Raw genomic sequence first — 24,520 nt, forward strand, 5'->3', positions numbered from 1 at the left:
TCACATTTTGACTCGGCACAATTTTGTCTCTGGCACTAAATACACCTGCATTATGAAACACTCCATATACTCACACCTTTTTTAACCTATAATTGTAGAAGATCTTTAGAAATCACAGTTGACTTAGGAAATTACATTGATCAAATTTTCATCAGAGAACTCCAATAATATTAACAGGATTTCAATCTAAAGTGAAATGTTCTACACTGCAGTGCAATATCACCCACATATTAATTTACAGGCTATCTACTACTAGCTACTAAACTGTGTTTTCCTGGATGAAAACAAGTGCACTTGCAAAGAAAAAATAATGAAATTTTTAAAAATTACTTTAAAATTGTTGGTTAACCTTTACGGTTAAATAAAACCTGATCAGTGCTCTCACACCCTCACACTCAACACAAGGTCTTTTTTGTAAGGTTTTTAACTTTTTTCCCAAACCTTGAAAGATAAAATTCCAGGATTTGACCAAAGAATTCATCAGGCAAGTGGGCAGTTAAAAGGAGTGGAGTTTTTACCTTAACTAAAAGCCTGTAGGCTTTAATAATTCATTAGAAATGCTTGAGCACTCAAATTCACATTCTGTTTTTGAAATCCATGACAAGTAAAGGTCTATCAAATATTGACTTTGTCCAGTTCTAGCTTACTCTCTGCTAACACAGCTAAAAGAACCCAAGAACCCAGATATTGAGCCCCACCTGTAAAAGGCAAGGCACTCCACTACCATACCAGCTACTGCTCACTGAAGGCCAGAGCCTAGCACCCTCAAAAGACAAAGATAACTGTGCGTGCTGTCTACAGCCCAGAGATTAACCATATGGTCTACATAGTAGACCAAAGTACCTACATAGGTCAACATACTATTATACACCACCCTGAGGCTGTGCTACCCTGTCTTTAGTACTGCTCCACCCTTGGGCAGGGCAGCTGCAACCATGACAGAGACACCCAACACCGCAAGCACTGTGACTGTGAGCTGCAATAAGTGCACAAGCAACAATGACTTCCATAGGGAATATGGCACCCACCAGCAGAGAGATCCAACAGCGCCCTGACAGTGCAGGTGCTCTACAGCAGCCCCAGAAAGTGGTGACTGCTGTGGCCATCAGCAGAGATGTGGATGAGAGCCATCAAAAGCAGAATGATGGATGAGCAAGAAGCCAAGCTTTAACAAAAGACTGTTATGGACATGGGGATGCAATCCCTGGAGACAACTCTGTCAAAAAAACCCTCACAGAAATGGAACTGAAGGCACTACCTGGCTCACCACTGTGAGGGATGACTGCTCAGAAAAATCTACAATATGATAGACACCAGACAGATCCACACCTTAAGCTGGAATTGCAAGACAAGAAAGGCTTGACAGGCACTAAGCTGATATGGCAATGCACTTGTGGCTTGCAGGAAGGCTACCAAGGTGCCCAGTGATCACTAAGAGCTATGGAGACATCAAGACCTGAGGAAGGTACAGTGTACAATGCAGAAGACAGACTAGCAGAGTTTATACAACGCAGACACATGCTGGAACTGCTTTCCTTGGCACAGTTCTCACATCCTGCTGAGAACTAACCTGCTCCCTTGACTTGCTCCAAGGGAATTGCTCCTGAACAGCTCTGTCCCCTACACTGACTTTAAACCCCTCCCTGCAATTCCCAACTTTGCCCCCTCTCCACAGAGACATCACCCCCCCTCAGCATCCTTCCCTCACCTTCACTTCAGAGGAATGGGGCTCTTAAGCCATTTTCCTTGCTACTCGCCAGCAAGCCCAGGCAGGGGAGCCTCAGTACCACTGCCCTGCTCTGGGGCCCACCCACTGCTGGGTGTCCGTGCACCTGGGGCTGACTGCACACACTGACCGTGGTCATGACAGCACCATGGCCCTCATGACCAGGCAAAACCCCCATCGTGGCCTCTGCATTGCAACCCTCCGATGCCAATCTGAGCTCTCCTGCCGTGCCACCTTCAGCGAACAAGTGCCATCCACACCTACCGAGGCACCTCACTCGCCTCACCCATGTCCAGCAGCCTACGGCATCTGCTCAGAGAGGAGACGCACCCTGCGCCCTATCGTGACGCCCCTGTGACTGGAGAAAGGGGTGCAGCAGCACCAGATCCCAAGCACGGTGCGTCCACCACCCGTGCCAGGACAGCAGTGGAGAGCAGCTGGCAGGAAAGGAACAGCGCCCTGATGGGGCAGGAGCACCCCGGGACCCCCCAGGTGAGAGCGGGATGTCCTGCAGCCATAGGGGAGCTCTGGCTGCCAGCCGTGTGCCGGGGCTGCAGGGCACCATCACAAGTGTTCATGCAAGGGGAGAGCTTCATTCTGGTCAAGCCATGATCAAAATGCTGTTGGAGTAAGTTTTATATAAACCGAAGAAAAATAAACCTTTGATACAAATAAGTAACAAAATTAATGTAGCATACAATGATGTTTTTTATCTACAATAGCCAACAATACAAAGAATTAGATATAAAAGGTTTTTTGGTCAAAAGTTTACTATACATTTGGAACATCTGTCCCCCTATCTCAAGACTGATCAAATACAAAGAAATTAAGCATAAAGCTTTCCAGCCCTCAAGAGAGGCCATGATCCTAAAACTGAAGAAAAAAACCCTCAAAACCAAAACTACTGAGTCTGTTCTCCAGAACAGATACTTGAATAAAACAAAACTCAGAAAAAAAAAATTAAGCTCCACCACCAAATATATTTGCTACAGAGAGCACTGTGATAAAAAAGGAATGTAGTTGATACTGAAACCCTTATGTTACCTATATGATTTAAAAAATCTGTCTTTGGGAGAAGTGAGGTCAGTTTGCAGATACTGTCTAAAGAAAGTGAAAGGGGTGGGAGGGAGAGAATTCTCATTGATGGGATAATTTTGTATTCATTGCACTGCAAAATGACCAAGGACAATGTTTCTGACGATGAAAAACAAACTCCTTCACCATCAGAGATTATCCTGAAGCCTGAATAACTTCAGGAAATAATTATATCCTGGGTTTTCTCCCCAGTGTTTTCAGTTGGCATTTCTCTGAGGGAGAGGGAGGCTTTCATGAAGATACTTCATGCTCCCATGCTCTGAGAAGTCAGAAACAACATGATTGTCCCCCCTCAGCAACCACTTCGTTGTTAAGAGTCCTTCAATTCCCACTGGTCCACGTGCATGGATACGCGAAGTACTAATTCCCACTTCAGCACCTGCAGGAAACACCCAAAATAAAGGTAGTTAATCCTCTGACGATGTCCACTTCATACTAAATGTTTTTGTACCTCAAAGTAGAAAAATCTGCCTGCCTTTCAGGGAACTGCCATTTTCTCTCTGCTCCTCTCCAAATACCAGTTCCATTTCCCCAATAGAGAAGCTTGAGGAGATTAACTATAAATTATAATGCTACTATAAATTGCAATTAATGCAATTATAAATTGTAATGCTTATACTTCTGGCCACTACAGTTACTTTCAGAAAGAAAGATGCAAGAGAGAGAGAGAGAGGTATCTCCTACATTGCTCTTACACTGATCTAAGGCATAATCCTTCAAACAAGAAAAAAAGCTAAACTAGTAAGGATTATGATCTTGCATCCTTTTTTATCACATTGAGGAGATATTGGAAGACCTTAACTGGAACTTTTCAGTCAAATGGAACACTGTTCCAGGTAACACAGTAATAGCGTGTAGTAGAGACTTCTGATTTTCTACTTCTTCAAGGAATGTTTCCTTTATCTTCTGCAATTCACAGAAGCTGCACGTGGTTATTTAATCAGTTGATACTCAGTTTAGTTCCTACCCTTCATTCCTTAACACAGCAGGACTCACACACTGGACAGCACCTCAATCTGCCCAGCAGGACTGAAGCACAGCATTCTTTACAGCATCATTAGAAGGAGAAACAAAAGGAAAGCTGTTCAGCAGTTTCACAGCCTGTATTGAATTGTTCTATCACTATACGCATGCAGCATACTTTATTGCAATTGAATAGAGCTTCAAAGGATCCAAAATATCTTTGTGTGGATGAAATTTCTAGGCTTCAACGTTTTGTACAGTACCTTTCCTGAAAACCTTTTATTAGACAGTAAGATAAGAGACTAATCCTATTTTTCAAGAGTCATACTGTCACACTGTTGACACACCACAAAATTCTGCAGTCACAACCCTACAATATCTCCCCTCTTACCAAGTCCAAACCTATAGCCATCAGAGAATCGGGTACTGGCATTCCAGAAAACACAAGCGCTGTCCACATGCTGGAGGAAGAACTCTGCTGTTTTCTCTGGAAAAGAGGCAGAGAAAAATTAAATCCATTACATATAGAATGATCGTGTATGCCCATAAACACTGCATAAAACAGTGAACATACATAACAATACAACTTTCACGTGTGACCTTATCAGACAGTACTTAAACAGCCTGGGCTAAGCCATGCTCATTTTTACCTTCCTCCCAGTACGGTTTTCAATTAGACACAATTGTAAGTCTTAGAATAAGCTCACAAAGATTAGAAGCAAGCAAAAAGATGTCTAATTCTAACTCCATTCAGTTTAGTTAAAGAGAGGTTTAGTTGCATGACCAAGGAGAAAGAACAGTTGCCCCGAACAGCATTCTGAGACAGTTAAGCTACAGTCAGCTCTCCATTAATCTCAAACATGGAATTGTTCCAAATACTGAGAAATCCTAAACTCAATTGCTATTGCAAGTACTATTTGAGAACTACTAAGCAGAAATGCCACACGTAAGTAACTTGGAGGTCAGTAGCCCTTAGCAACAAGACAGACATTCAAGAGCAACTCTATTTCCAATATAAATCACTAGTTCACCAGGTCCTGTGGCAGTACTTATGGTATCAAATGCATGCCTTTTAGTGACAAGCATTTAAGCTCAGCAAGAAGTATAGAAACAGAAGCCTACTTGACTCACACTGGCCAGCCACAGATCAACATGACTTTAACAGCAGCTGATTCACAGAAGTTCTGGGCTCGGTTTGGTTGGAGAGTCAACCTTTGTCTTGGCACAGCTCTAGTAAGGTTTTGAACTGGCACAGACCCAAGAGACTAACTACTACAATGTATGTAGTTAGTTCCACTAACACCAGGAATTAGCAATCAAACCAAAACAGCAGCTTAAAGAAGGAGCCAGGTCACTAACCATTCTCTGTGATAATAACATCCGTATGGGAACTTCCATACTTGTGGATATGTTCAACAGCCTCTTGAACGCTGTCCACCACCTCAATGCAGCACTCCAGGTCCCCATATTCTATGCGCAGAGATTTCACTTCTGAAGGACTGAATGTCAAGTAAGATGCAAACTTTGGGCCAGCATGAATCTTCACCTGCAACACCAGAAGCATTTTGTTTGTGGCTACTGACCAAACCAGAGCCTTTCAGGTGAAAGTGTAGCTTCTTGTACTCAATATGGGATGGATAGCAGTCCCTGTGGTGTTTTGTTTTGGACTTGTGACTAAACCAGTGTTAAAAACACACCGATGTTTTGGCTGTTGCTGAACAGGGCTCGCACAACATCAAGGTTCTCTCTTCCTCCCTGTTCCAACTCTGTGCCCCTGGTGTGAAGACTGGGAGTGTGTGGGAATTTGGGAGGGGATACAGCCAAGAGCTGACCAGAACTGACCAAAAGGGGTGTTCCATGCTGTATAATGTCATGTACTGCAATACAAACTGAGGGGAGGGGGCTTTTGAAGAAGGTAGGCATTGCCCAAGAGACTGGATGGGCATTGTTTTTTAGTGGCAGACAGCAAGTAATTAGCTTTGCCTTGTGGGTATTGCTGGTGGGTTTTTAGTTTTGTTTCAGGGTTTACTTTTTTGTTGGGTTATTTCCTCCTCTTTGTCCCCTTTCTTCATCCTCTTTCCTTCACTTATTAAGCTATCTTTCAACCTACAAGCTTCCTTGGTTTTGTTCTTATTTTCTCCTCCTGTCCCACTTGGAGCAGGGGAGAGCAAGCAGGCAGCTGGATGATGCTTAGTCACTGAGTGCAATTAATCCACAACATGCATGCAGTGTAAGAGAAATACACCTACACTTTGGGAAACTTGGCACATAGGTGAATTAGTTACGAGGTACAACAAATTACATGCTAGGTTGGCTACCTACCATGACAAACTCTAATCAGGACTCATTTGAAATTACTTAAAGCAATTGCATCACTCAGTCACCAGGCAGAAAAGGCCAGTACAGCACTGCTAGGAAAACAGCTAAAATACCAGCCTTTGTTTTAAGACAGCAACTGCAATGCAGAGAATAACGAAAGGAATGCTTGCAAGTTTGCACCTACAGAAATCTTAAGATCTTGAATTACTTTTGTCCTTTTACTTTATTAATTGATACCAGCCATCTCTGAAGCACATCTAAGACACAAAGGAGTTACTGGGTCCAAAACCAAAAAACCTCACACAGATATTTTTCATTTGTTATAAAGAAAATTTTAACACATTATCAACCTCTGCCAAAACACCTAGACAATGAGAGATAATTTAGAACAGATACAGCACAGAAATTCCATGCAGATGAATTTCCATTCAAACAGGAAATTTTGACAAGAGAAGCATAAATGGGAAATAAGGCATAAGTCTACTAAACATGAAGGCTTTTAAGACAATATCTGTAAACCAGCATTTTCTTGTGCAACTATGAATTACTTTAATTGCATAATCCTGCCCAATATTTGCATATTTCTTGTTGTCAGGTTAGATTAGACAGAGGTAATATCTTCCCCACTGTATAAGGAGATCGGTTAGGGTTGGTGGTGGAAATGCACTGGTACACATATTCCTCCCATCCAAAATACAAACATCCACCTTGCATTCTACCCTTCCCAAGAAACAATTAATCTAGACATTAAAGAGCCCCAAACATTGAGAACTTGCTCGTTGACTACTTACCAGCCTCTTTTAGGATAACCCTTTTAATAGCATCAAAACATATGACCTCTCTATCCTCCTTTAATCACTGCCTGTGCACTGTATTTGTCAGATATACAGTGCTGTGTGAAAACCCTTGATTATGCAATTCATACTACTTCATGGATACTTCTTCCTGATGCATCTCTGCTATCGTTAGTGAAAAAACATTGCTTGTGTCTAGACAACTAATTAGTATGCTGGCCTTTTAATATCTTTTGACATACCACGAGGGAAAATGGGTGGAAACAAAGGGCATCCAAGAGGAAAATTTTAAAAAACACACATATGAAGTAAATTCAGAAAGGATGAAAACAGAAGGGAATTCACTTGGGTAAGAAGCTAAATTAATAGATTCAGGAAGACAAGGCTTTGCATCTGACTAAATTTGAAAAGGTAGAGCATGTTTATGCTTTTATGGCAGAAGATTACTTTTGCTATATACAAGGAAGTATATAACAAAGGTATCCCAGTAATCGCCTGCAGCTGTACTGAATAAGCTACTTTCAGATCATTTCTACAGAAACACTTGATGCTGTCTGGAGAACCAAAGTTCATTGACATGAACAAAGACACATGTGGGTAACTAAAATGTTGTGCCATGGAAACAGGGCTACAATAGCCAGACCAAATGCTTCTAAAGTTTTAGAAAACAAACAGACAAAAAAACACAAAACAAAATACAGATATGAGTGACTAACCTGTTCTACTCTCAGCATGTCTATGATCTGATCAAACAACGGGGTTCTCAGCAAGTCTCGATGAATTAAGAGAGTTTCCAGAGCATTACAGGCAGCAGGATATTCACACTTTGAGTCTCTGACTGAGGTTTAAGAGTACATCATTAGTTACACAGCATTTACAACAAAGATTTTTGGATAGTATATAAATTATAAATTACCATAACTACATTGCATACTCCAAAGTTCAATTACACCCATGAGATTCAAGTCACCCTCCCACAGCTTACTTATTCGTGTGACCTTCTCAACACTGGCATCCGTGTCAACATACACATGACAGATCCCTTCACTGTGACCCATCACTGGGATTCCCTTAGCCGCTTTCTGGATATTTCTGACTAGCTGTGATGAACCACGTGGAATGATGAGATCTATCAGCTTATCCAAACGGCAGAGATCTTCTACTTCCTCTCTTGTGTTCACCTGTGGGAGTTGCAATACAAAGAGCTTACAGTTTTACCTCTCAGGTTTTGCCCACACTTTTTATACAAACCATAGCAAACAAATAACTGATTTAACTCTAGGCACTTACCAGTTGCACTGCATCTCTGACTCCATGAATAGAGAGTGCTTCTTGTGTCAGATGATGAAGGATTTGATTGCTATGTGCTGCCTCTTTCCCTCCTTTAAGTAGTAAACCATTTCCACTGGCTATGGCCAAAGCAGACACCTGTCAAAGGAGTTTATTATTGGGAAAAAAACCCCCAACTTTAAATGTATTGGGGTTCTTTTGTCAGAATAACACCTACAAAATAAAACCATGTTTTTTTGTTCAGTTGATTTACTAAATATTAATCTAGTTTTCCTTTCATGGCAGCACATTTAACTCCAGAAATTATATACGCTAATTTCAAGAACAAACTTGAGTTTTCAGGGTACTATTGCAATGGAGAGACTACAGTGAACAAGTCAGAAGAAACTGCAGACATAGGGCTTCATATGAATTGCACAGCTGTGTGGGCAATTACCCCAAGGAGAATAACTTTAGCTGCAAGAACTCTTGTCTCTAACCATTCCAGCAGAGAGTGGTAAATAAGCTCTTCCTATGAACAGGAAAAATATTTTCATCATGCTGTCTAAAACAGGAGTCATAAACAGACAACACTTGCTCTAAGCAAAAATAATAAAAAAATTGAGACAATAGGCCCAGGATCATCTTTGCTTCCATGTTTATCACCAGAAGAAACCGATAGATATTGCTGCCCTCCTGTTGAAGGTGTTAGATTTCACCCATTTAAGTCCAGCAACGCAAGAGGGTTTTGCTCCTTTCCACCTTGGAGTACATCCCATGCAAAAAGCTCTTTTTCAAAACTTATTTTACTTTTGTATTCTTTTTTTGTATTCCTCATTCCAACTTTACTATGGCCTCACAATTTGTCCACCTACTTAAAAAAAGTTTAAAAGCATGCACTCCTTTGGAAAACAAAATCACCTCCTCTCCAGAGGTGAGTTTATTCTCTTTAGAATAAACAAACTCAGTATTTTAAATTATTTTGCTGTATTACTGTCTTCTGGGAAAGTATCATTATCATCACCTGTATGTATCATTATCATCACCTGTATATATATATTCACCAAACATACACTCATTAAAGTATCTATTGTATATTGTTGAGATGCTGATGTCAAAATTAGCCAGGCTCTCATCTAATAAGAAGTTAGCTTGGTGGCACACTTCAGATCCTGATTCATAAAATAACCAGCCAGATACATCTTTCCCCTTCTAGTATCAAATAGGTAATAATAATCAAAATGCTTGATAATCTACCTCATTTGAAAAGAATATTGAAAACAAAAAACACATTAGAAAAACACACTGAAGTGTCACCGTCTGGGAAGTCTGCCTTACATAGCCATCATGCGTCATTTTAACTTATATAATTAGACATTAAAAAGCCATCTGATTGTATTTCAAAAGTACCTTCTATCTGGCCCTCCAGATCTCTATCACAAAAGGAAACTAAACAAATAAGCTTATTTAAGTAAAGAGGCATAAGATTAAAAGAAAGGTTTTGACCTGGTTTGAAAAAATGAAAAACATACCAAGAATTAAGACACAAAAATTTTTGTGATTAAAAGTAGAACACCAGGTAAGGGGATTTCAAAATGGTTCAGTCTCAAAGACTAGTAGAACATGACTACACTTCAGAACAACAACTGGATTTGGTGGAATCTATGCAATACAGTCTCTGAGGGATGCTTGCAATTTCACCCTGTAAGTTTTGGAGGCAAACATGCTGTTTGTATATGCTCACTTGAAGCTTATTAAATCTTAACCCAAACAAGCATGAGATGCAGTAGTAGACTAAGAGGAGAGACTGCTCCTCTCAATCAGAGACCCTCCTACTATCAGATACAGGATGGGACAAAAATCATGCAATTCAAATGCAGAGTTATCAAAGATTATCCTCTGAAGTTGCATCAGGAAGCCTAATGTGAGTATGAGGACAGGAGGTTAGCAAGAAGCAAAGCAACGACCAAGACAAGCTATCCCAAGTCTGTAAAACAAAGCAGGGGAAGGGAGGGCAGGGCAGGGAAGCCTGCAGGAGTCAGTCTAGTGTAAATTTTAAGATACAACAAAGAGAAAGAGGAAGGCATCACCTATGCAAGGCAAGAGACCTGGGCTGAAGCCCAGGAAGACAGACACAAATTCAACAAGGTAACATACTGGTTATCTGTAACAGTGCTGGTAGTCAAGGAAGACTAGTGCCTTTTTGTTTCATAGGAACTTTTCTTACTGCATACTCCTTTTCACTGTAAGCAGGGACTACTCACAAAAATTTGGCATGAAGTACGAAGCTGTCCACTCATTGAGCCTCACATCCTCAAAGTGGCTGTACCCATCATTTTCTACTCAAACACCTGCTCATTAGAAAACTCCTCAATCAAGCTTCCTAGATACCTAATGTTAATTGTGGAAAGAAATGTTGCTAATTGGGGGTTTTTTGTTTGTTTGTTTTCATTTTAAAATCTACTTCAGTTGCTCAGTAAAGTAGTCGGGAGTTAGAAAGAAAGACCAAGGTTGCCTCTGCAACATTAGTTAAGCACCCATATTTTCATGCATTTTTAACAGGACTTACTTATCGCAACACTTCCACACAGTGCTGCAGAGGAAAGCATTTGCCCTTAACATAACTGCCTTATTCCTGGTATAAGACAAATGATTAACTGAACACTGCAGAAGCAAGTCCTGAAAACACCTCTACATAAAAAACAGTGATGCCAAAAAAATCAATTGTAGAAGAATCCAAGCAAGAGTCCTTTGAAACAATACTTTTTGTAGTCTCTTGTTTGCTCGCCAAAAGCAATACTCAACAATGTAATCTACCTAGCTTACAAACCTGTGGAAGACAGTCAGGACGAGATTCGAAGATGACGAGAAGGACACCAATTGGAACTGTAACCTGCTCCAAATCCAGGTCTTTTGCTATTCGAGTTCGTCGAATTACACGGCCGACGCTGTCCTGCGAGGATGCTGCAATCTGACGCAGACCAATAGCCAAGCTGTTTAGCTTTGAAGTAGACAGACTTAGGCGTTTCAACAAAGGGAGGGCTAATCTTCCTAAAAGAAAGAAAAAGTTGTGCTGAAGATAGACTGGTCTTCCTAGGCTCAAGCAGAAATTACTTAAATGAGTGCTGAACCTAAGGAAAATTAAGGTATTTCCCACACCCTAGCAAGTAATCTACCCGAGATTAAAAATGCACAGCGGCAAGTCTAGTAGTCACAATAAAACCCCTCAAATATGATGACTATCTCACACACCACATTTTCAATTAATGAGGTTTAAGTGCTTGGTACATGAAGCAACCACACAAACTACCAACATCCAGAAAGATAAGGTTTGTCCTATTTAATGTACTGAATGCATGACTGAATTTCCTACAAACTTCTACCCTTGCAGTATTTCTGGAAGGTCTAGGCAGTAATTGCATCCTTCTGTTTTACAAACAGAAACATCAAAGCACAGACACATAGCATTTCTGCGCAGACTGGGCAAGAACAACTTGAATTTTCTAGTCTGAACACATTCAAACAGTAAGTTAACCCAGCAAATGTCCCCTCAAATACTCTGGTCAGTGGTGCCTTCCACATAGTGGAATTCATGATGTGTCCTTTTCATATACTTGTTATGCCACCAAGTACGCATCTCAATCCCAGCTTCTCAATGAATGTATCAGACTAACACAGAAGAGGGGGTTTCATCTGAGGCACCTAAAGAGAACCTTCTTCAATCAGAAGGGGACAACTGATGCTTTGGCAAGCATCAATTTAATGTAGAGATGATAGCCTTCCCTTCAGGAACCAAACATCACATTAACCAGTCCAGAAGATACTCACTTTGTTCATGACAGTAACAGAGATATTTGTTCCATTTTTAAAAAAATTTTTTAAAATACACCACTTGGTGTTTTGCACTGCCTCGGTATCTTCTCTGATGAAGGCATCTGTTTTACGAATGAAGGAGGCTGCGGCTGTTTACACTGCCAAGTTCTCAAAGTCCTGGGTTCAATAATCTGTGTCAGCAATACTGCCCAATCCCAGGTGACAGAAGATTCTAGTTCTGCTCATTTGTCTTGAGGCCCAGAGAGGTCCAAGATGACAGTATTACTATGGAAGGCTTGAAGCAATACCTTTATTTTCAGCCTCCTCTAAGTCCTTCTTGTTTGCCAAGAGAATTTCTTCCCTCTGGTCCGTTAGTAAGTCAGCAAGACGATAAATAATCTCTGCTCTCTGAAAGAGAAAACATTTTCTAAATTGACTCCTTACTCAAAGTCCATGCTGTTTGACACCTAGTTCCTATAAGTCCATTTATGCTGACCACATCCTCTCACTATCTTAACCTTCCTGATACTTGGGCAGCTGATTTTTCCAGACAGCATCACACTGAAAAAGAAGACCAAACACTGCTTCAGCCTTTACCTTGCTCTTTATTATCTTGCTTTCCTTTCCCAGTCTTCTTCACCAAACTCACATGTTCTCCCTTTAAGACTACCTTGTACCACATCATACTCACCTAGATGCAGAGTAGTAATTTGTCTACAGCTCCACTTTTGTATACATGTTGTATGCTAAACTCAGGTGTGAATGGAGCAAGTTATTCCAGCCAATTCTTCAGCAGCTTGAATCACAATTCACTTCTGTTTGTTACTTGATGCTATCAAAATTTTTAAAAACCCCACATGAAAGCTCATATTACTTCACAACCCCAAGGAACATGATCTTTGCTTTTATCATCTTTAAGCAGGCTACAATACAAACAATGGATCTGACACAGAAATAACAGATTCTTGTCCCAAGAGGTTCATTTATGTTATAAGCCTATGTTGTAAAACTTGCCACACATGCACATTATTAACAATTTGGTCATATCGTTCTGTCACCTGCTCAGGCTGTAGAGCCGCCAAGGTCCTGCCACCAGCTCGAGCCATTTCAGCCTGCTGTTCCACAGTAGGGCCTGCAAAAAAACCCCATATTGTATGCAGACAAAGTAACAGCACAGGCAGAATTGAGCACTAGCCCATTTGTCTTCCAATTCTTTATCAGAGCATATTTAGAGCATAAAACAGTTTTTAACAGACAAATTCAAGAAAAATGTTGTATCCTAATACAGAAAAGTCTGTACCTGACACAAAAATACTGTTATGGTCCCTACATAAAGAATCATCACAAAGATTCTGTCTCTGTGTAACAGCAAGTGTGCAGCATGGATCAAAAAAGCTCGATAAAGGCCAAAAGAACAACAGGATACCTAAGGTCACTAGGGCATAGTAGGCTACTGAAAGAAAAGAGGCAAACTTTGATAAGTTTAAGTATCCAGCTGAGGAATGTATGCATGGGAACACACAAACAATAATGGAAACCAAAACCCTAGTAACAGCTTGCAGAAAAATTGCTTTCCCTGCCTTTGCATGTATGCATTTTAGAAGCAAGGCGCGGAAAATAGATTGTGCTTCTGTTTCAAGTCACCGTGTTCAGGCTGCATTTCTGCAAAGAATTCTCAAGTAGCTTGTGAAAAATCTGCCATTTTCAACTCTCTTGAAATAGCCTGTAAACCGGGTATCTTGAACCCAACTTCCATTTAAGAAGAGTCCCATGGAAACTGCCAGAGTAGAAATTATAGAGAGGTATAGCGGGAAATGTAAGAAAAGAACGCGTGGACATGAGAATAATTGGACTAATTTAAGACATCTTAACCCAGCTTCTTGAAGTGATTACAAAATATAGCATTTTTTATTATTCTTGGAGAAAAATTATGTATGAAAGCAGATATACTTGACTTTTTAAAGTTATTTGAATTTCCAAAGTGTGGCTTTTGGAAGATAGAAGACAAAGAGATGACTGGAATAAAGACCACAACAGTCCACAGGGACAGACTTTTGCTACTTACAATATTTGTGACTCAGAACGGGACCACAAGATTAGAATCTTTACTGCTGATACCAACTTATTATAGTGAGGCTAACCAAAAAGGTACTTGAGCATAACAACACCAATTGCGTTCAAAGGATGATCTGACATATTTATACAAGAATCCATTAAGGATTCCTATACACAAAGAAATTCACTTGGCTAAAAGTGAAAGTCAAAAGTACCACCCCAGTATCTATTCTGCTAAGGTGAAGGATCTTTGGTCTGATTTTATCACACAGTTCCAGCAATGCAGTGACAGGAAAACACTCCTACCTACCATACTAGAAGACTGAGTCATAAAAGAAATTAATGATAAAAAATAAACCTAAACACTACCTTAGTTAAGTAGCACATTCTATATCCATATTCTCAGAGTGAAATCATGGATACTTGATGATAACTCTTAAGACTACAAAAGGCAAAACTTCTACTCTACTCACTGCATTCTTCAAATGCAAGTCTGATGTACCACTTTATCAGCTGGAGGGAAGAAGAGCAGGGAATTCAGCAGTTTCTACCCCTACTTCAGAAAATATCTTTCAAAATCCATTTTGCAAACAGAGAGTGGTTTTCCAGTTATTGCACAGCTCTAGACAAATTTTATCCTGCATAATTTTTCAGGAAATCTCCACAACTTCAAGGTACACATTAACTCTGTACTCACCTGCAGGTTTTACCTCTGAAAAAAAAGTTCCTACTTTTTTCCCTTCTACAATATCTGTGATGACATGACCTGAGATCTTTGGGTGAGTTCCATTTGCAATCACTACTGAAGTGCCTCCTTGCAGGGCCCACAGAGCTGCTTTCACCTACAGGAAAGGACAGAGCCAGTTGCAAGAGATCCACTGGTTATTTCAATCACGGCTCTCAACAAGAGTTCTTGGTCCGTTCTGATGGCCAGATTGATCACTTATGCTTTCAAAGAGCATTCAACACACTTTGGGAATCTCTGAACTTCAGTGCTGGAATACTGATATTTGCTTAATCCTTCTACAGTATGCTAAGTTTACATAATTATTAGCTCATTAGTAAGGGTCCTTTGAAATCCCTGTGTACTGACTGGTCCTAAGATTAGCCTCTTTGCACATCTTTGAGCAGAATATTATTTCTCTCAAATCCCAGATGCTATCTGCTGAAGAGGTACTGCCAGTGATTTCCTTCATTTATTTTCCCAGTCAAGTATTTGCCAATATGGGCAATATTATCCACTACTTATATTTAACTATGTGTCATTTATTTAATTGCAAAAGCTTCTCTGCTTACTCACTTCTATGCTTTCCTAATATGATTCTAAAATCTGGTATTACGGTCCACAGTCACTATGAGACACAAATGTAAGATAGGCCTATTCCATCAAACTCAGCTACCAAAAGATCATCAGCCACTTCATTATTGCTCAAATTTCACACTAAAAAACAAGATTTGTTCTTTGAGCCACTGTTTTCTATTATTGATGCTACAGTTTTCCAAAAATGTCTCCTACATTCTCAACTGTAGTAAATTTTTGTTACAACATCTGCATCAAGATTTGCCTCTATGTGACTCAAAAGACACCAAGTAACTTTTACAGATTATTACTTCCACAATAAAGTACTCTCTAACCTTGGCAGCTTTACCTTCAATACCTGGAATTATTTGAACTATCCTAGAAGCCAGATAAAAGAAAGTAATTCCTGAATAAGCTTTGTACATTCCATAGTTACAAATGCCTCCTCTTTTTGCCACCTTCCAGTCCATGCTCTGATACCTAAGAGTGTGCCTTACCTGAGTGTTCAGAAAAGGGAATAATCAACAACATAACTGGTGAAGAATTTTACTTTGGTCTTTTCCTGCTTAGTCAAGATCTGCTTTGATTTTTACAGACAACTTTGAGATACGTCCCAGGGAAACCTGCAGCAATTAATACTACAGCAGTGCATATCTCAGCCTCATGAGAGACATATGCTGCAGTCAAACACACCCATGTTTATCTACTCACAGCAATGAATACTGAGACCACCTGACTGTACACAGGACTAAAACCCATTAGCCCTCCCACCTCTACTAATCTTGCGCTCAAAAACTGAAGTTCCTTGGTCTCCACCAATATATCCTTCAGAAGCAAACAGTACATTGTACAAACTCAGAAAGGAGAGGGAGGTACCATATCAGATTTAAGAGACAGGGATTCCCAAAGTCTTTGAATTATCACACATGAAAGAATTGAGACGGACTCTAATTTAAACCACAAAAATACAGATCCAAATGTCACCTTTTAAAATCTACTTGAGTGTAATTCTTTACTTGCTCTTTTCAATTCACACTGACCTACAAGAAAAGCAAAAGGAATCCACATACCATTTCAGGGTACTCAAAGAATAGTTGAGGCCGGAAAGGATCCCTGGAAATCATATAGTCCAATTGCCTGCTCACAGCAGGGTAAACTACAGCAAGCATCATCCAGCCAGGTTTTGAACATCTCCAAATAGAGAATCCACAAGTTCTCTTGGCAACCTGCTCCAGTGCTTCAGCAACCTCATTGTAAAATTCTCACATTTCAGTAAATTCACTTGTATTTCATTCTGAGCCCATGGCCTCTTGTCTGTTCCCTGGATACCACCAAGAAGAATCTTGTTCTGCCTTCTGTAAACTCTTCCCTCAGCTACTTATAGCCAAACCTTCTCTTTTCCAGTGTAAACCACCCTAGCTCTCAGCCTCTCTTAGTGTGACAGTGCTCCAATTCTTTAATCATATTCATGTCTCTCTGCTGGTTTCACTGTAGCATGCCATGCCCTTCCTGTACTGCAGTACCTAGAACCACACACAACTCTACAGATGTGGTTTCACTAGTGCTGAGTAGATGAAAGTAATAATTTTCCTCGACCTGCTGGCTGTGCTCTTTTCCATACAACCCTGGTTAGCTTGCTTTGCCCAAAGGCCATATTGCTGGTGTCCATCCCATGCGGGGTCTACCAGGATCCCTATGCCCTTTTCACTGAACCTGCATTCAAGGCAGTCAGTTCTCCAGCTCATACCAGTGTCCCTAGGCATAAGACTCAGCATTTCTTTTTATTGAATCCTAAGGTTCCTGCCTGCCCATTCCTGCAACCTGCCAAGATCCATCTGAAGCACAAGATCCATCCAGCAGCACAAAGCACAGCCATCTCATGTAGCTCCCTCTCCTTCCCAACTGTGAAGTAATTGTTCCATATTTCTACCTTGGCTTCCATGCCACCCATTCCCACTCGGGATTTGGTTCCAAATGTTACGGACTGCTGATCTCCTGGGTAGAATATGTCAATAAGCTTTGCATCATCAGACCCTGGAGGGCTGTCAAAGAGTCCTGAAATAAATCATACAAATCAGTTATATACCTTCATGTCGAAAGCTCACCCATGAAAAAAGGAGAAAAAGAGAAAAGAACAAAAGCGACCAACATGAGGATAAAAAGCTGTGTTCCGCTTTATAGGACTGAAAACTTCCACTGAATCCTTCTTGTCATGGGACTCAAAGCATAAAATTCTTAACTGGCAGACCCAAAAGGTATAGGTTTATTGAAGACCTAAAAATAAGAAGCCAAAAGCCCATATGCTGAATAGCAGCAAGCAAGCTGGGAGGTAATGACATTTGGTTGAGGTTTGAGACAGTTTGCAGCTTTCAGATGTTCAAAATCGGGCCTTACACAAACCTCAACTGAACTTACAAACCCTAAACCGAACTGGCAAAGAATAGTCCTCCTCACCAAACACTCAGACAATATTCTTGAAAGGTGGATTGCACAGTGAGAAAACAAGCAATTCAGAAACATGTAAAAAGGATAACTATTCAATTCTACTAAGAAGAAACACAACAATACAGAGACATGCTCTTATTAGCATTTTTTAAAATCAAGTAATTTAATGTCACTACGCTTGGAATTGAATGACACTTTGATTTACCCAACATATTAAACTTCAGCTCTACCACTACACTTCCCAGAAATGCTATGTGCACAAATACTGCCACAACAAACTAGAGAGCACACGTGCAGTCTGTCTGTGTGCATCCTTGATAGCTTGGGAAGTAGAGGACATCTCTCCATAAACAAGCTGTCACATTGAATGAATAAGCTTGGAGGAGAGGTGGGCTGGTTTGGGTTTTTTTTACAAACTCTTTTGACTATTTCTAAGACAGTCATTTTGACCAGGATCAACCAGCTAGAACAGAATTAACCAGCTAGACTAGAATGAAACCCAGCTGCATCTGCTAAAAGAAACAGTGCTTATGGAAAGACACCTCTTTCCTCCTCAGGGCCACACACATGTGCTGAAGGCCAGGATCTACTGAAAGAAATCCATCTGGAGAAGATGAAAAGAATATGTGACTTAAGGTGACCCGGACTGCATTGATCTGAAACTGTACCCATTACCCGCCTCTCTCTAGAACAGGAAGTTCAACATCCATAGGTGACAGGCTTATGTCACAACACCACAGCTCAGAAGACTAGAGCAGTGTAAGTCAAAAGTAAGGGAGACAGAAAAAGCTAGCAAGACCCAGGTACCTGGAAAACAATGACCACGACTTGCTATACAGCGATAATTCACTGACAGAACCTGCTGTCAGAAGAAAAAAACTATTGTAGAATAGTATTTGGTTTATACTCCTGATTCAAGACACATAGCTTTTATCCTGCATACTATTCCTGACTATCATACAACTCTGAGAAGCTGTCAGAAGTACCATAGTACATGTGGTACTCTGGGATCTGGAACAGGTCTCAGGTTCACATGCATTCTCATCCACTCAGATTCAACAGTGTGTCAGACAGTGTTTGGTTTGCAACGTACTACAATAACTCCTTAAGGCCTTTACCCAATGTTGATGCCACAGCGTCAACACTGGGTATAGGCCTTAAGGAGTTATTGTAGTACATTGCAATTGTCCTTGAAAAACAGATGAACTGGAGAGATAAGTAAAACTGGAAAAGAGGTTGGTTTGACAATCTGACACGTTTCACTAAAATCAGAAATAAAAGAAATTACTCACAAACCTTCCACATCTGAAAGTACAATCAGGAGATCGGTTTTCATTTCCACAGCCAGTCGTGCTGCCAGACTGTCATTATCCTTCACACTAATTACCTGCAATACACATGCATATCAGAAGCAGTGAATAGTGTGAGGAACTAAGAAATATTTGGTGCCAACATATAAAAGCAATTTACCTCAGTACTAACAAGTCCTTCTGTGCTACTTTTTTCACACCCACTGGAAACTTCAAAGGTGATTTTTGTGTGAAAGTACATATGCTTCAGTAAAGTGGTATCCAAATGAGAAGCAGTGTCATCAGTACTTCCATTTCTCCACCTTGGTGCCCATTAACAGGGCAAGAGGCCCTGTCTAACTGACAACTGTATTACTAAAAACTAACTGACGCTGTTTTAAGAAGGAGTGCTGAAGAGGCATGCTTGCTTTTGGTAAAGCAGACAATATTTGCCGTGGTTTCACCCCACAACACTGTATCATGCCAAATACAGAGAGTCTTCCAGTACTCTCTGTCCACATACTAATTCTGTATCTTTGTTTCTCTGCTGCAGACTTCAGAGTCCCCTGTTATGGCATTAGTCAAGTACACATCAGTGCTGCACCATCTGCAAGCAGGACCCCCCTCCATTGCAATACTTTACCCACATTTACCCCCTGCAGATCACTGTTTGGCTCTGGAGGTGGAACAACTGCATCGTTAGTGTTAATTATAGGGACAATATTCATCCTTAAAAGCTCATGTAATGTTCCATTTAAGTTGCGACGCTTCTGCTCATCGTGGAAATCCAGATTGGTGACTAAAATCTAAGAGGAAAAAAGAAACTATTTAGCCTACCACCTTTCCTGTAAGAACATCATATAAACCTATGTATTTACATGTCATAACAGAGCAGTCATGCCTTTTGGGTCACTACAGAAACAAAAGCCCCACATTTAAAAGATATAGAATAAAAGTGAGAAATATTCTTTCCACAATATGAGCTGAAGCTTAATTCCACTGAAGTCTGTAATAGCCTATCTCAAGCTGGTAGGTCACACGTTCCAAGAATGAACTTGGAGAACAAGATTGAACATAGATGCTCATGATAACTACTAAGGCCATGGACAATTCAATAGATTGCTCAAGATGCTGCCTTTCCAGTTTTTCCTCCCTTTTTAATGCTCCTACTTGTAGCGAGCAGAAGGGGTGCTTTATATCAAAACTTTTCTTCCACTCACTAGAACTCACTTGCTCTTCTGAAATAATCTTGCCTCCTGCATGTAGATAGCACCCCTTTCTTTTGGTTGTTCTTTGTTTTAAGACAAAAAACACCCTCAATGTCTGCTCTGGAGAGATTTATTTTTTGTTTTTACTCTGTCGTTGGACATTTGAGAACTAAGCAAACAACTCCACCACTCAAATGTACAATAGCACTTGGAATCAATGTGTATGCTAAGCCTTTTGGCATGGGCAATGAATTATTTTATATCAAAGGAATGATGGTTATCTACAGATTTGAACAAGATTACAATCCAGCATGACCTATCATGATTTTTAGCTATGTTATAAACAATTTGGACATATTGGCTCTACCATATTACAGTAAGGAGTTCCTCCAAGAAAACATCATACTAGGCTCCTAAATTTGTTAAAAGTGTCTAAACAAATAAGGCCTTACAGTTAAAGCAATTCTGCATTTTCAGAGTATCTAAGATACGCAAAGCCTGTTTAAGAGTAATTCAACTGATACAAGAGTAATTCAACTTGCAGCCTTCAGTATAAGACCCAGGCCAGGGATACATCATCCACAAGTTGGAAAGGTTCCAAGAGGAGATGGACAGCAAGATCTGAAGTGTGGATATGTCCTTCTGTCAGCTTTACAAAAGGTGTTGCAGTTTAGCCACCTGCAGTTTTTAAACCCTCCCTTTGGACCATCAACTTCAGGTTTTGTGAAGAGATCTTAACAGATCCTCCCTGCCTATAAAAGAGCAGGACACACCTGAACTCCAAAAAGAAAAAGCATATTCATTTTATCTTAATAATAGATAACTCAGTTTCCAAAATATTTAGCAAGGCATTCTTGTATACTACCATTTATGTGACAACAATAAGGTCCAAAAGCATCAAGTCAATCTAGGAAAGAAGGAGTGCCTTACTTGAGCTGCACAGATGCTGTACTGTGTAAACATGGCCTCATACAGAGCCATTAATCCACTCTGCCCAGCTGCTGCACAGGCTCGGGCCTCCAAGACCGGAATAGCCTACAAAGACAAAGAGCAGCTGTCAGGCAAGGACTTGAACAGGCAGTACCCAACACTCAGGGAAAAGCAGGAGTGCCACCAGCCTCTCACCATATCTTTTAGCTGACTCTGGCCTGAATGAAGTGCTTGTCTCACACTCTGAGAAAGCAATATCTCATGACGCAACCGCTGCTTTCCAAAAGCTACAGCCCCACTGGTGACAATCATCATCTCTCGGCCCTGATTTTGCAGCATTGAGACCTGTAAGTACAGGAAATAAGAAACAGTGCCTGGCATATGATCAGTGAGAGAAAAACAGTCCTGGCTACTATAACCTTGTGCTCACCAATTCCTGCTGACACAAGGATTTTGATTTCTCTATGGATGTGCAAAGCAAGGCAATCACCTTTCATGATACTTCTACACACTTTCTCAGCCACTTGGAAGCTATGCCAAGGACTGCATGCAATCTATAACTTCTTACAAACCTTCTTTTCACAAGATCAGCTTTTGTGACAGAAAAATACTTGACTCCCTCCATTCCCAAAGCTACCATTATACAGTAACTGAATTCTAGAAGTGAAGAGGCCAACTTCCAATAGTAAAGCTTTTGATTACTTCCTCCTTACATTTATCGGACCAGATTCCTTTCAAAGCCCCAAAGCTAAATATCTTACATGAGTTACATGTATTAGCTTAACTTTACTTCCCAGAAAGGATATGTTCAGTGCTCACCAAGATAATCCTTTCATTTTGGAGAAGAAATACATGAGTTGATCCCATCAGTTTTTCCTACAAGTAATGAGGTTTCAGGCTTTTCTTTGGAGGAACTCTGCTAATGCTCAGGTGATCAAGAAGGGTTGACTCATTTTGCAGAGTTCACATCCTTCAGTGCCACCTTCCCACTACAGACAACTAGTGCCCCATGTCTTACTTATTGCACAAAATTATCACTGCGCAAATTTCTCCCTCTATACTGGGTTTGGCCAAGATGGAGTTAACATTCTTTACAGGGGTCTGTATGATACTGTGTTTCAGATTCCAGTTCTAAAACAGTTTTGGTAACATTCCAATGTTTTGCCTGTTGCTAAATAGTGCTTGCACAGCATCAAAGCCTCATCTTTCCCCCATGAGGAGCAGCATTAGCACAGTCATCAAGGCTTTCCTTGCTTCACTATGTTCGATCCCAGCAGGTAAGGTAGCAGCTGGACACAAAGTTCAGACAGGACACATTTGAGACAGCTAACCTTACACTGGCCAAAGGGACTCCTCACATCATAAAATGTCACACACAGTAATAGAGTTGCAGAACAGCAAGATGCAGGAGGTTATCTTCCAAGGTGGCCATGACTCAGGAACTAGCAGGGCATTGGTCTGCTTGTGTGAGGCAGAGATTGCCATCACAGATTTCTTTTCCCCTCTCCTTGACTTATTCAATCTTTATTTCAACCCATGAGTTTTCTTACTTTTGCTATTCCTGTTTTCTTCCCAATCCCACTGGTGGTGGGAACAGGTGAGGGGAGCAAACAAGAATCTATGTGGATGCTTAGCTGACAGTCAGGATCAACCCACCACACCTTCAAAAAACAATTTACTGAGTTACGTGGTTTATAGTACTGCAGCATAGGGGGTTGAAAAGGGAAAGGCTAACACACTGTTTTAAAGAGTATCAATATTTTATGATGGTTTACTACAATCTCCTGTAGCATCCAACAATCACTGAATACCTGAAGTAAACACAGATGTTCGGAATTACCTGCTCTACAATAGAAGCCAGCCTCCCAAGGGCCAAGCCACACTCATCCCCTCGAGTAACAACAGCACTACCCAGCTTTACTACAATCCGTTTTGCATGCTTCAGCTCACTGCGGTGAGCAAATGATTTTCCATGTGCACGGCTGAGTGGCACGGTGATAAATGGAATGTTGCTCCAACAACGGATGGATTCATTCCTTAATCTTTGGCAAGGGAGATCTGTGGACAGAGAAAGAAATAAAAAAAACCAAACCAGTTTTAAGTGTTTCACTGAGACTTTTGACCCTTCACAATAAACTTCCCTGTAACTGAGAATGAGAAGCTAGCCTTTAATTCACTGAAACAAAGTGAGAAACAGGAGTATCGGAGCAGCATTAACCATTCCTAAGGTATAGAAGGCAATATCCCATGCAACACAGAGCTCTGACTCTGGGAATCTAGAAGACCAAACTAAAAGACACTGTAAAAGCCAGGTATTTTTGCACATTGCTCAACTAGCGAAAATGAAGGGGCATGACAGATATATGAACTCCAAGTCACATGGTGACATGGTGTCGTTCAAGCCCTTGAACAGGCCTCTTGAAGATGTGTTTGTGCTCCAAGCCTGTCAATGCTCATGAGGCATTTGGACAATGCCCAGAGTGTGCTTTAGCTTTGGGCAGTCCTGAGGCATCAGGCTGTGGGACTAGCTGACCACTCTAAGTGTCTTACAACTAACTATTCTATTCTAGTCAATCCTAATTAATGTATCATCTGAAGATGCAGAGGCATCTTTACAAGTCAGTGAACATTACACTCTACTATTTAGTACTGCTATTTAGTATTTGCCTAACCTACACAGTATAATCAGAAAGGATTTCCAGTTCTCTTGGCTTCAGGGTTTAGAAGGTTCCAAGAAGGTAGCTGTTGAGAGCTAACTAGTATCTGAAAAGAAACCCTTTACTTTTTCAAAGAAAAATAAAGGAAAAGACCACAGTTCTAGAACAAGCAGAGAATTCAATTCATCCTCACTAAAGTCCTAATCATTACTCTTGTTCTACGGCCACATAAATCTACATCTTTTAGTCATTTTACACTGTACTGAGGTGTGAAATTGTCTCCCACGTTACACATGTAAAACATTTATGGAGATGCAAGTCCATTAATTTGCTCCACATGCAATTAGGAAGGAACTGACATAGCCATCCAGTCCAGGTTTTGGACAAGTAGGCTTAAAGGGATTCCAGTTTTTATATCCCATACCTGTCAACAGTTTCACTTCCTTAATAAAGGGACACACATGAAACATACTTCAGTACTGCAGATCCTTCACTGTGTAGCCTGCACAAGGCTTGCTTCTCAGGAGTAAAGAAGCAGAATTTCAAAACACACAAGTGGAACAGAACAGGAAAAAATGTGGAGAACAAACAGAAAACAGTGGAGAACAAAAAAAAATCCTTGTCATAAATGATGACTCCAGCTTTAGACCACAACTG

General features: G+C 40.6%; 1 protein-coding gene across 7 annotated transcripts in view; it reads right to left on the bottom strand.

Annotated features, from left to right (window-relative positions):
* Positions 1 to 2,344: 2,344 nt before the first annotated feature.
* ALDH18A1 (aldehyde dehydrogenase 18 family member A1) overlaps positions 2,345 to 24,520 on the bottom strand; it is a 32,332-nt gene continuing 10,156 nt past the window's right edge. For 6 of the 7 annotated variants that reach the window (XM_063162920.1, XM_063162916.1, XM_063162915.1 and 3 more), the window contains 16 exons: positions 23,047 to 23,264; positions 21,402 to 21,551; positions 21,207 to 21,311; positions 19,716 to 19,874; positions 19,076 to 19,166; positions 17,265 to 17,389; positions 14,732 to 14,876; positions 13,038 to 13,111; positions 12,288 to 12,387; positions 10,997 to 11,217; positions 8,188 to 8,325; positions 7,883 to 8,078; positions 7,614 to 7,735; positions 5,144 to 5,330; positions 4,176 to 4,271; positions 2,345 to 3,200 (listed from right to left, as the gene is read on the bottom strand). In XM_063162920.1, coding sequence (XP_063018990.1) covers positions 3,019 to 3,200; positions 4,176 to 4,271; positions 5,144 to 5,330; positions 7,614 to 7,735; positions 7,883 to 8,078; positions 8,188 to 8,325; positions 10,997 to 11,217; positions 12,288 to 12,387; positions 13,038 to 13,111; positions 14,732 to 14,876; positions 17,265 to 17,389; positions 19,076 to 19,166; positions 19,716 to 19,874; positions 21,207 to 21,311; positions 21,402 to 21,551; positions 23,047 to 23,264 — 2,309 coding nt within the window. In that variant the 3' untranslated portion in view covers positions 2,345 to 3,018. The remainder of the gene's footprint in view (positions 3,201 to 4,175; positions 4,272 to 5,143; positions 5,331 to 7,613; positions 7,736 to 7,882; positions 8,079 to 8,187; positions 8,326 to 10,996; positions 11,218 to 12,287; positions 12,388 to 13,037; positions 13,112 to 14,731; positions 14,877 to 17,264; positions 17,390 to 19,075; positions 19,167 to 19,715; positions 19,875 to 21,206; positions 21,312 to 21,401; positions 21,552 to 23,046; positions 23,265 to 24,520) is intronic. The other variant, XM_063162914.1, reaches the window with a different exon arrangement.

The sequence above is a fragment of the Melospiza melodia genome, chromosome 9 (genome assembly GCF_035770615.1).
Source record: "Melospiza melodia melodia isolate bMelMel2 chromosome 9, bMelMel2.pri, whole genome shotgun sequence".
Classification (NCBI taxonomy): domain Eukaryota; kingdom Metazoa; phylum Chordata; class Aves; order Passeriformes; family Passerellidae; genus Melospiza; species Melospiza melodia.